The 13,055-nt window shown below is 41.8% G+C and overlaps 1 protein-coding gene across 2 annotated transcripts in view; it reads left to right on the top strand.

The window, feature by feature from the left end:
- The window catches only part of oxr1a (oxidation resistance 1a), a 536,209-nt gene that overhangs the window by 126,542 nt on the left and 396,612 nt on the right, over window positions 1–13,055 (top strand). For both annotated transcript variants that reach the window (XM_072249890.1, XM_072249891.1), the window contains exon 3: window positions 4,663–4,862. In XM_072249890.1, the coding sequence (XP_072105991.1) occupies window positions 4,663–4,862 (200 nt within the window). The remainder of the gene's footprint in view (window positions 1–4,662; window positions 4,863–13,055) is intronic.

Here is a 13,055-nt window from a genome sequence, read left to right on the forward strand (position 1 = left end):
AAGTATGCCCACAAAAAAAACAAATCTCAAATTTGTATATGGTGATATATATGTACTTCCATAGTAAAATTTCCTTTGAACTTTGAATTTAGAAAGTTAGACATCAGATTAATAGGCAAGTCCCTTCAGATTGTAACCCCTTGATTACTGCTCCCTTATCCTAGTAATGTTAAGACTGGGAAGAAAACTCTGATTAATGTGTGGTTAAAAAAAGATGGTGCAGAAGGGAGGTCTTTTGGTTTCTGGAACCCTGGGGCTATTTCTGGGGAAGGTGGAACCTGTGCAAGTGGAATGGTTTTCAGCCCAATTAGAACGTATCCAAAATCCTTGCAAGAGCATTTGCTAATGCTGTCAATATCAGTTTAATCTAATTTGATAAGGGAATAAGACATGGAATAGGAAGACAGTGGAGAATGAGAAGCATCCAAATGTAGATATCAGTTATGAATAGGCACGATTGGGAGGAATGCAAGGCTAGATTGTGTCTGTGTTATTGTGAAGAAGACGGAAGAATTGAGGGTGTTGATTATTGCTTGGGAATACGACACTGTTGGCATAACGGAGAGATGGTTGAGAGGTGGCAGAATTGTCAACTCAACATTCTAGGGCCTAGAACCTCCTGGGTTGAGTTAGTATTGGAATATTAACCAAGTGTTTCTATACTGAAGGAGGGAAAATATCCTTAAAGGGTCTTCAAATGAAGCTAAATGAGTGGAGTTTAGAAATGTAAAGGAAGGTTATCATTTTACTACATTTGTAAGATCAGCTCAGTGGGAGATAGAGCAAATTGTAGAGAAATGTAAAAAATGGGATGATAGTGGCAGTACCTATCAATTTCTTCAACGTTAACAAGGGTTATCTTGGATATAGATTAAGAGTTGGCTTTCAGTTCCTCTTGATTTTCACTATATTGTTCCATAATCTTTAGGCTTGTCCCCAATAAATAACTTTTTATGCTGTGAAGTGAAGAAATGTTGGGAGAACAGGAGCAGAAGTAGGTCTATTAGCTCCTCAGGTCTGCTTTACCATTCAATAAGGTCATGACTGATCCCGTCTAACTCTCCTGCTCTCTCTACACGCAACTTGACTCATTTGTCATTTAAATGTATGTTAATCTCTTTCTTGAATACCTTCTATAACTCTACCATCATGCTCTCTGGGATAGAGAATTTCAAAGATCCATGACACTCTGAGAGAAGAAATTCTTCTTAATCTTCATCTGGAATGGATGGCTCCAAAAGGGTTATCATCCTCCCAACACCCTCCTAAATCTCCTTCAGGGTTTCATATGTTTTCAATAAATTCACCTTTACTGTGTTTATGCACTAAAAAGATAAGGTCCAACCTGCTCAGCATTTCTTTCTATGTCACCACCTTCACTGCAGGAACCAACTGAGTTAACCTTCTTTGTACTGCCTCCTAGTGTATATATATCCTTCCTTAAATATGGAGAACAAAACTGCAGAGTACTTCAGGTGCAGTATTATCAATATCCTGTAAAATTACATCTAACTTCTCTTCTTTAATAATCCTAACCCTTTGCAGTAAAAGTCACCATATCTTTCTCCATCTTCATTACATGCTGCATCTGCATGCTAACTATTTGTTTTACAAATACTGGGATTTCCATAGAATGTTACAGCACTGTACAGGCCCTTTTGCATCAACCTTTTACCCTACTCCAAGATCAATCTAACTCTTCCTTTCCACATAGCCTTCCATTTTTCTGTCATCCACATATCTCTTAAATGTCCTGAAAGTACTTGCCTCTACTGTTACACCTGGAAGGGTATTCCACACATCCACCACTCTCTAGGTAAACAAAAACTTGCCTTTGACATTTCCCCCCCATATTTTCCTTCAATCACCTTAAAATTATGCCCCCTTGTATTAGCCATTTCTGCTCTATGCACAAAAATTTTGTAATTTGCTCTGCTTTTTGTTCTTCCATCTAAAGTGGATAGCTTCACTTTTATTCCATATTACTGCCAACTTCTTGTCCACTCACTAAACTGATATGTAATCCCTCTGACAGTTCTTTGCATCCTCCACAAAATTTGCTAACCCATCTACATTGGCATATTCACTGAATTTGGCTCCAGTACACTTGCTCACTCCGTCCATGTCATTCATATGCTAGATTGTAAATAGTTGAGGTCTATTACAGATAGACAAATCAAAAATGCCCAACTTATGCAAAGTCTCTTATTTTGTTAGTTAGCTACTCCTTTAACCATGCCAATGTAGCTGCTTGAAAGTGGTTATATGGATCGATAGTGTAGTTAAGAAGGCTTATGCAGTGCTTGCTTTTATTAGTCAAGATATTGAGTTCAAGAACCAAGAGGCTGTGTTGAAAATTTATAGAACCCTGTTTAGGCTATATCTGGAGTATTGCATACAGTTCTGGTCACCCCACTATAGGAAGGATATTGAGGCTTTGAAGAGGGTGCAGAAAGGTTCACTAGGATGCTGCCTGGTTTAGAGAGCATGTAATATCAAGAGAGGCTGGGCACACTTGGGTTGTTTTTTCTGAAGTGGTGACTGAGAGCAAATCTGATGGAGGATTGTAAGAGGCATAGATAGAGTAGACAGGCCGATTCCTGTGTTGTACTGTTCTAATATATTCATAATCCTGCATACTTTCATCTTGTGCGGTAATATTTTGTGTGGAAATGCCTTCCCTATTGCTTACTGGAAATCTATTATTATACACTAAATCTATTGATTCATCAGTATGCCCTATCTCAGTGTGGCAGATTTGTCAAATCTTATTTCCATTTCATAAAACCATGTTGATTCTGTTTGTCTTATGAATTTGAAAATGACCTGCTATTACCTCCTGTATAATGGATTCTAAAGTTCTTACAATAGATGAGAACGTTATGGAAACAATTTGGTTTAAGGCACAGACATTCTCCACAGCAAAGACATTCTCAGAAAACTGACCCCATTTTATGAATAGATATCATCTGTGTAGAGCAACTGAGAGTGGCAGTGGTGGAATACATGTTGGTGAATTGGTTGTTCCAATGTCATAAGGACAGCTTTATCGGGTCATAAAGAAAGCTTTTGGCACATTGGTCTTCATAAATCAAAGTACTGAGTACAGGAGATGGGATGTTTTACTGAAGTTATACAAGACACTGGTGAGGCCTAATTTGGAGTACTCTGTGCAGTTTTGGTCACCAGCCTACAGGAAAGATGTAATCAAGTTTTAAAGGATGTCGAGAAAATTTACAGGGATGTTTCCAGGTCTGGAGGACTAGAGTTATATGGAAAGATTGAATAGGTTAGGACTTTATTCCTTGGAACGTAAAGACTGAGAGGAGATTTGTTAGAGGTATGCAAGATTATGAGGGGTAAGGAGGGATTAAATGTAAGCAGGCTTTTTCCGCAACTGAAGTTGTGTGGGACTACAACTAGAGGTCATGTGTTAAGGGTGAAAGGTGAGAATTTTAAGGGATACATATGGGGAGACTTCACTCTGAGGGTCGTGAGAGTATGGAATGATAAGCCAGTGCAAGCAGTGCATGCAAGCTCGATTTCAATGTTTAAGAGAAAATTGGATAGATACATGGATGGTCGGAGTGTGGAGAGCCATGGTCCCTGTATGGGTCAATGGGAGTAAGCAGTTCAAATGGTTTGGCACAGACTAGATGGGCCGAAAGCCCTATTTCTGTGCTTTAACTCAACTTTGCTGGCAGAGTTATAGAAAAGTACAGCAATGATGATACCAGCTGTGATCTTTCTGGATGGCAATTAATGCTTGAATTACCATTTGGAATATCCTGCTTTTGGTTCTTCCATTTAAAATGTTATATGAGATTTACCTTTATGTTCCCAGGTATTCATCTTTCACTGATGGTGAGCATTATTGCCTTAAAGCAAAAACTGCCCTCAATAAATTGCAAATAAATATGAGTTCCAAATGCCATACTAAAAAGTAATAAATTCAGAGAGTAAGCCTTTCAGCGTTCAATTTCTGAAGAAAGAATGATTGTGTTCAACACTGAACCATCAGCTGTGTGTAAACCTGCAAGCAGGGCTAAAGGGGATGAAGTGATAACAATCTGATCAGATCAAACAATTAGTGTGAAGGTAAATATATTCACAAAGCTAATAAACAGTCACAAAGTCATTTAATTGGACAATTAAGACATTAATTTTTTGTAAGTTATAACTTATTGATTTCACATATATTTAGTACATATTTAGAAATTGTACTATTCACTGAACTGAGCTGAAACTGAACATTCCTGAACTGTTTCACTGACTTTGAGGTTTGATATTTTACATTGTTTCTTTTCACTCATTTTTTTGTCATTTGCGTGATTTGCATTTTTTTTCTGCGTATTGAGGGTTTGATGTTTCTCTTTGAATAGATTCAATAGTTTTCTTTGTTTCGTGGCTATTTGTGGGAAGATGAATCTCCGGGTTGTGTACTGTATGCATACGTACAGTAGCTCAAAATACTAAATAAATGTGTCATCTTTAACTTTATGTCTTTTGGAAATCAGGTCATCTTTTATTCGCTTAGCTATTCACAGTCACAGAAATTTTGACCGGGGTGCCTAAACTTTTGCATGCCACTGTACTTTGATAATAGATGTACGTTGAATCTTTTGAATCTTTGCAGCAATATCTTTCCTTATCCTTTCACAGATTAAAGAAAAAGTCCCAGTCAATGGACATGACTGCTGCTGGATATGGCAGTCCAATGGCAGTTCCTGATCCATCACCACAAAGTGATGTGGTACCAGCTGTCCTCAAGACAACCAGGTCAGAAGAGATGCAGAACAATGGTGCCAACACACAGAAACGTAATACTAAACGAAGCGAGCTCCACAGATATTATACAATAGGTAGGTATTGTCATGATTTGTCCAAGTGCAGATGTAGCAAAACATAAATATTCCTCTTGGCAATACCTATGAAATGTGGAACGTAGATGTTAAATGATATTAGAGGTATACATATATTCAAGTTTTTATGCGGTTTAATTACACCTTATCCTTATTATATCTGAGTGATACATGCCTCGAAGTTGACACATAATGTGAATAATTAATTAAATGGAGAAAATAGGAATGCATTCCAGAGGGCTTCCTAAATATGTTTTATCTGTAATTTATTTACATTTTCATACCAATACGACACAAAAGCAATACTACAAGACAACATTTGTATTATATTTAATCAATTTAAGGTAATATTCAATGTAATAAATCATAGACAGTTAACATCCTCTGGTGTACAGTACTCACCAACAGTGGCAGGTGTGTTGGCTCCGGGAGATGAGTGGTTATTGTGGTGTCGGGCAGCTTTACGCGGATAAGGTGGATGGTTGTGGTTGTCAGGATCCTATCAAGCACAGCAAGGGGTGTGAAGGAAGACTCACAGAACCCTTAGAACTGCTGGCAGCAGAAGATTACAGCGATTTGAATAAAGTGGTGAGGGTTGTTTGCTTGGCAGCATTTTGTTTTTCAGCATAAATTTGCTCGTAGAGAAGAAGGGTTGGCGGCAGGGAACGACTGAAATGCTGACTCCATTCTAAACTTGGGTCCATGTCTGTTGCCATTTGTGCCAAGTGTTCCGACTTCCACCATTCCCTCACCGTTGGTAAACTCCCAGGATTTTCAAAATCGTCGGTTGCTTGCAGCATCTGAGAGATAGTTTGCCGTAAAAAAAGAAACATACCCCTTTAACGTGGGTCACAACGGTCGAGTGGTTGAATCAGCGATGTTGTGTTAGGTGGCAGGAAACGCACTGTTATGTTAGCATGAATGCTGTCCAAATGTTTAGGATGGGCTGGCGCACTATCAAGCAACAAAAGAACTTTAAAGGCAAGATTCTGTTCCCAGCAGTAGCATCCCAGAGCTGTGTTACCTTCAGCTGATGCCACACTGTTCAGAATTTCCAACTTTTTTTCAAGTGTTAAAGCAGTTCTCTGCCACTCGGCTGATGGCTCAAGACATGACGTCAGATGCTTAGGAGGCATAGTTAAATATTTCAAGCACAAAATCACTGCACCATAGGTAAAACCAACAGAAGTTTAAGATCGCGCATCCACACCATGTGAAAACCAGTGAGAGTGGCGGGAGTGAAATTGTGAGGCGCGCGCACCTGACTTGTATTGGCGGGAAAGCGGTGCTGCTCGCATAACTGTGAATTTTGGACGCATATAACGAGACATTGGTAGAAATAAGTTCCTTGCATAACTGTGAATCTGCATAGTCTGAAGATGCATATAACAAGGATAGGGTGTAGAAGATGATTCACTGGCTTGCTTGTTGGTTACCATTTTTTATGATAAGTCTCATAATTTTGTAGCAACACACATCAAAGTTGCTGGTGAACGCAGCAGGCCAGGCAGCATCTCTAGGAAGAGGTACAGTTGGCGTTTCGGGCCAAGACCCTTCGTCAGGACTAACTGAAAGAAGAACTGGTAAGAGATTTGAGAGGGGGAGGGGGAGATCCAAAATGATAGGAGAAGACAGGAGGGTGAGGGATGGAGCCAAGAGCTGGACAGTTGATTGGCAAAAGGAGATCCCAGTGGCCACACATTGTGAGTTGGCTGGGGTGACATACTGCGTCCGGTGCTCCCGATGCGGCCTTCTATAGATTGGCGAGACCCAACGCAGACTGGGAGATTATTTCGCTGAACACCTACGTTCTGTCCGCCAGAGAAAGCAGGATGTCCCAGTGGCTACACATTTTAATTCCACATCCCATTCCCATTTTGATATATCTGTCCATGGCCTTCTCTACTGTAAAGATGAAGCCACACTCAGGTTGGAGAAACAACACCTTATATTCTGTCTGGGTAGCCCCCAACCTGATGGCATGAACATTGACTTCTCTAACTTCCGCTAATGCCCTACCTCCCCCTCGTACCCCATCTGCTATTTATTTATTTATATACATACATTCTTTTTCTCTCTCTCCTTTTTCTCCCTCTGTCCCTCTCACTATACCCCTTGCCCATCCTCTGGACTTCCCCCTCCCCCTTTTCTTTCTCCCTAGGCCTCCTGTCCCATGATCCTCTCATATCCCTTTTGCCAATGAACTGTCCAGCTCCTGGCTCCATCTCTCCCCCTCCTGTCTTCTCCTATCATTTCAGATCTCCCCCTCCCCCTCCCACTTTCAAATCTCTTACTAACTCTTCCTTCAGTTAGTCCTGATGAAGGGTCTCAGCCGGAAACGTCGACTGTACCTCTTCCTAGAGATGCTGCCTGGCCTGCTGCGTTCACCAGCAACTTTTATGTGCGTTGCTTGAAATTCCAGCATCTGCAGATTTCCTCTTGTTTGTGGTTTTACAATTGATGTTATTCTTGGGTGGATATGGTATATTTACTGCTAAACCTACATTTATCATTATCAGTGTTATCAGTTTATAGCAAATTGTCTATTCAGTGATTCAATTGAGAAACAAAATTGGGTTGTTATATCTGAGTTTCTGTAAACTCCAATTCATGTATCATGTACAAATTCTTCAATTAGTTTTTAAGTAAAGTAAGATTGGGTAGTCTGCTCAGGCCTCCAGAATAATATAAAAATACACCTCTCTGGCAGTGAAATAACATCTTGTCTTAAGAAATATTGTGGACAGTTTGGCTGCACATGCAGTAATTTGTCATCTGTTGATTCAGGGTGGCCTGTAATGATGAATGAAATGCCCTGAATTATTACCCTCAGTCTATTGCACCTATATTACCTGTATCCCTTGCACAGGGTCAATGTTGCTTTCCCCTTGCTGGTTCAGAATCTACAGTCCTTATAGAAATCAATTGGTCTTAGATTGTGTGCCTGGTTTTGCCTGGCACAAAGCCCAAGAAATTGCTAAGGTCCATCAAAGGAATGGAATAACAATTTTGACTTTCTAATCTGACAGACCTTTGCTTGGCAATCCTGAAGTTAAACTGCTGAACTCTGCCATTTCCAGTAGGATCCCTGACAGCATCTACTTGGACTGAAGCTGATACAGTATCCATATTTGTTCACAGTAGATCAGACTCTTTTGTGAAGGTGCATGTTAATTTTATGAATGGAAAGATTATGTGACTGAATTGTTGTAGGATGTAAGCAGACGAGATGAACATATTACAATAAGCTAGGCTTTCAACATTATGGCAGGCATTAACTTTATTAAAGTGTAATTGCTTCCAAAATTTTTGGATCTTTACTGTCCATGCCACCTGTATCTCATTGATGTTTCAATCTCAGCACCCAGCTGTTCATTCCATGATGCTTTCTATCAGACCCAATACAAGCTCTATTGCCACACCCCATCAAGGCTCTAGCAACATCATGTCACTATGAGGATGAAGGGTAGACTCGGCAAGTTTAAGGAACCTTGGCCAATAAGAGGTATTGAGGCTCTTGCTAAAAGAAATAAGGAAGCACTGATTGGGTTTAAAAGGTCAGGAAAAAGTAAATTCTTGATGATTAATCAGAATCAGAATTAGGTGTATTATCACAGGCATATATTGTGACATTTGTTGTCATTGTGGCAGCAGTACAATTCAATACATAATTATGTGTGTGAATATATATAGATAATAAAGATCTTATATATAATATAATCTTTCCATTCATAAAAGTAGTGAGGTAGTGTTCATAGATTCAATGTCCATTCAGAAATTGGTTGGCAGAGGGGAAGAAGCTAAATCATTGAGTGTGTGCCTTCAGGCTCCTGCCTCTCCTTTCTGATAGTAGCAATGAGAACAAAGATTGACCTGGGTAATGGGGGTCCTTAATGGTGTTTTGGAGAAAATTCATATTGCCAGGGGTGATGTATTTGCATCCTTACAGTGCATTGAGGCAGATAAATCCCCAGGGCCTGACCGAGTATGTCCTTGGACATTGTGGGAGGTTGTGGAACATTATGCACAGGCGCTGTGAAGCCTTTGTGTAGGTACTTGCTTAATTATTGGCCACTGGTGAAGCTTCCAAAGACTGGAAGGCGGAAAGTGTCATTCCATTGTTTAAGAAGGGTGACAAGGACCTGCCAGGGAACCATAGACTAGTCACCCTGATACCTGTGGTGGATAAGATACTGGAGGAAGTTCTAAAGGACAGGATCCATCTGCATTTGGATAGGCAAAGATTGATTAGGAGGAGTCACCATGGCTTTGTGCAAGGGAGGTCATGGTTAATGAATATTATGGAGATTTTTGAAGAGGCAAGCAACATGGTAGATGAGGGTAGGGCATTGAATGTTGTCTATTTGGACTTCAGCAAGGTCTTTGACAAGGTCCCATATAGTAGGCTGTCTGGAAGTTTAGGTCTTATGGAATCCGAGGAGACCTAGTTAAGAATCTCATGGTTACGAAGCATTGTTGGCATGGGCTCGTTGGCAAAAGGATCTTTATCTGTGTTCTATTGTGCTATGATTTTATGGCATCTTTCCACCCGGTAAGACATTTATACCATGATAAATATAGACAAAAACTGTAGCAGAGTTGCTTGCTGTTTGTTCAGTGATAAGCTTGTGATGTTTAACTCCAGCACCAGTGACATCTCATAGAAGAAAATTCAAAAACTCTCCTAAATATTTCATGAATCTGCGCTTTTGGTGTGGAATGCAATGCAAAGGGTGAAAAGCTAAAACTCATCCCGCCAAACTCGTGATCAGTGGGTCCTGTGGTCGATACACGGAGGTCAGTGAAGTCCAGAGGGTAAAGTCAAGGGTCAAAGTCCAGAGCTCAGGAAGTCCATAGGTAGAAAGCCTGAAAGGTCAAAGACTTATGTCGGCAAGTCTAGAGGCAAAGGGACAAAGGTTAAGTCTGTGCATCCAGGCCAGAGATTAGAGGTTAGAGGCCTGACGCCTTTGAGTTTAGGAGTCTGCGGCTGTTGGCTGGAAGGCTGGAGGTGGTTTGTCCTGGGGATGGAGGTGTGTGTGGGAGGGTGGGAAAGGGCATGTTTTGCTGTCGTTGTTGTTGTTGTGTTGAAAATTGTGGGCATGTTATCTTGGCACCAGAATGTGTGACAACTCTTGAGGGCTGCCCCCAGCACGTCCTTGGACACGTTGGTTGTTGACGCAAGTGACACATTTGTTTCAATATCCTGTACATGTGATGAATAAATGAATCTGAATCTGAATCATCCCTGAACTTCAGCCAGGTGAGAGGAGCATCCACTTTAACCTCTGCGCTCAGCAGAGCAGAGTCAAACAATTACAGTGTCATTTTCATATTCTGTCTTCTTTCTCACCTTTTTTAAGATGCTGAAGTTAAATTGAATCTTCCTATAGTGCCATTGTTAAATCTGAACAGAACTTAAAACTAGAATGTTTAAAGTTCAAAGAATATTTATTAAAGTATGTATCCAATATAAAAGCTTACAGGCAGCCACAAAACAAATAAACCCGAAAGAACCCATTAAGAAAAACACTGACAAGCACCCAATGTGCAAAGAGGGAAAAAAATGTGCAAACAATAAAAGTAAGCAAGTAGCATTCAGAATGAAAGTGAGTCCACAGACACGAAGCCCGGAGCAGGCCCGCAGCCTCAGCCTCAGCCTCAGTCCAGCACATAGCAGAGAAAGCATCGCTGAGCCCACAGACACGAAGCCTGGAGCAGGCCTCAGCCTCAGTCTCAGTTCAATGCACAGCAGAGAAAGCATTGCCCAGCACACAGACACGAAGCCTGGAGCAGGCCCGCAGCCTCAGCCTCAGCCTCAGTCCAGCACATAGCAGAGAAAGCATCGCTGAGCCCACAGACACGAAGCCTGGAGCAGGCCTCAGCCTCAGTCTCAGTTCAATGCACAGCGGAGAAAGCATTGCCCAGCACACAGACACGAAGCCTGGAGCAGGCCCGCAGCCTCAGCCTCAGCCTCAGTCCAGCACATAGCAGAGAAAGCATCGCTGAGCCCACAGACACGAAGCCTGGAGCAGGCCTCAGCCTCAGTCTCAGTTCAATGCACAGCAGAGAAAGCGTTGCCCAGCACACAGACACGAAGCCTGGAGCAGGCCACAGGCATAGGTATCATAGGAATGCTAACATTAAAAAAAATAGGTGAAACCATTCCATTCAACAGCTGTTTTCAAACAAGCACTGACTTTGACACCATCTGGAAGCAGTTCATGTTTTACAGTGTTAATAGGAATTCTAACAATTTCGTTGAAGCGCATTGCTGCTTGATGCACCAGTGAATACTGGGTGAAGTCCGTTTGAGTGTGAAACAACAAAAAAACAGAATATATTAAGGAGAGAAATATTGGAAATTTGGCATCAGTAGGTATGGTATTTACCTCCCCGACACCCTTAGCAACTTCTATGCCTGCTTCGAGGCATGCACACCATGCCAGTCATGAAAGCTATCCCACCCGCTTCCAGGTGAGCAGCCACTGTCTGTAACAGCAGCAGACGTGAGAAAGACTCTGCAAAAAGTCAGCCCATTTAAGGCTGTCGGTCCAGACAACATCCCAGGTTGAGTACCAGGGAATGTGCCCACCAGCCTACTGACGTCTTCAGAGAAATATTCAACTCTCATCCAAGTGGCTATCCCCATCATCTCTGTACCAAAGAACTCTGCACCTTCGGAACTAAACGACCCCCACCTGGAGGCACTGATGCCAATCATCATCATGAAGTGATTTGAATGGCTGGTAATGGCACATATCAAAAACTCCATTCCTGTCGCACTGGACACTCACCGACAGAACCACTCTACGACAAATACCTTGGCATCTGTTGTGCACTTGGCCTTGAAAAACCTAGAAAATAAGGACACACGTGTCAAAATGTTTTTGGATTTCAGATCAGCATTCAACACTACTATTCCACAGAACCTGGTGAATAAACTCCTGCTCCTCAGTCTAAGTGCAGCACTTTGCAACTGGCATTGGACTTCCTAACCTGCAGACCTCACCCTGCTCAGTGTATCTGAAGTCCAGGTCAGTGTGTGGGCATTAGTGCTGGAATGTGTGTCAACACTTGCAGGCTGCCCCAGGCATCCTTGGGTGTACTGGCTGTTGACAGAAACAACACATTTCACTGTATATGTGATAAATAAATAACTGAATCTGCATCTAATGGACAGTCCTCAGATCGTCAGTATGTACAACTGCTTCTCCTCAACACAGTCTCTTCTCCCCCCTCCCCCCCAGGCTGTGTGCTGAACTTATTGTTGTATATTTTGCTTACATATGACTGCACATGCAAACTCCCGAGTAATCACCTTGACAAGTTCACTGATGACACGACAGTGGTGGGGCTCATCATTAACAATGATGAGACAGCCTGCAGAGAGGAGGTGGAAGAGCTCGAGGCCTGGTGCCAGACAAATAACCTCTTCCTCAATGTCAACAAGACAAATGAGATGGTTATCGACTTCAGGAGAACTCGCACCACTCACACCCTTCTTTACAGCAGTGGAAACTGTAAGCAGTTTTGAACTCTTGGGAGTAGACATCACACACAACTTCTCATGGTCCCAGAACACATCCTACATAATCGAGAAACCTCACCAATGCCTCTGCTTTCTGAGGAGGCCGGAGAGAGCCGGACTGTGTACATCAATTTTCACGACCTTCTACAGACGCACAGTAGAGCACATGCTGACAAGCTGCATCACTGCATGGTTTGGGGACCACGCTGCAATGGACAGGAAGGTTCCACAATAGGTAGTCAAACCTGTTCAATGCATTACCAGCATCAGCCTACCCACCATCAAGGATACACAGTATATACAGAAAAGGTGCTAGAAAAACACAAGCAATGTCATGAAGGATCCCACCCACCAGGCTCATAGACTCTTTATCCCATCCCAACAGAGAGGAGGCTACATAGCATTGATACAAGGACCACCAGACTCAAAGGCAGTTACTTTCTTCAAGCAGTAAAGCCGATCAACATCACTACCCAGTGACTCACCCCATCAGAGCCCCCACCACCACTACTTTACCATTTCCCATTAGAGTCACCTTACGTACAGACACTACTGGACCTTGTGTCACTTCATGTACATACAATCAATCTATCTATATAAGCCACCTCATGTATTTATAGTTATTGTGTTGTTTTTATTGTTGCGTTCTTTTTATCTTCTTGTGT

This window comes from Mobula birostris (assembly GCF_030028105.1).
Source record: "Mobula birostris isolate sMobBir1 chromosome 1 unlocalized genomic scaffold, sMobBir1.hap1 SUPER_1_unloc_1, whole genome shotgun sequence".
In the NCBI taxonomy this organism is placed as follows: domain Eukaryota; kingdom Metazoa; phylum Chordata; class Chondrichthyes; order Myliobatiformes; family Myliobatidae; genus Mobula; species Mobula birostris.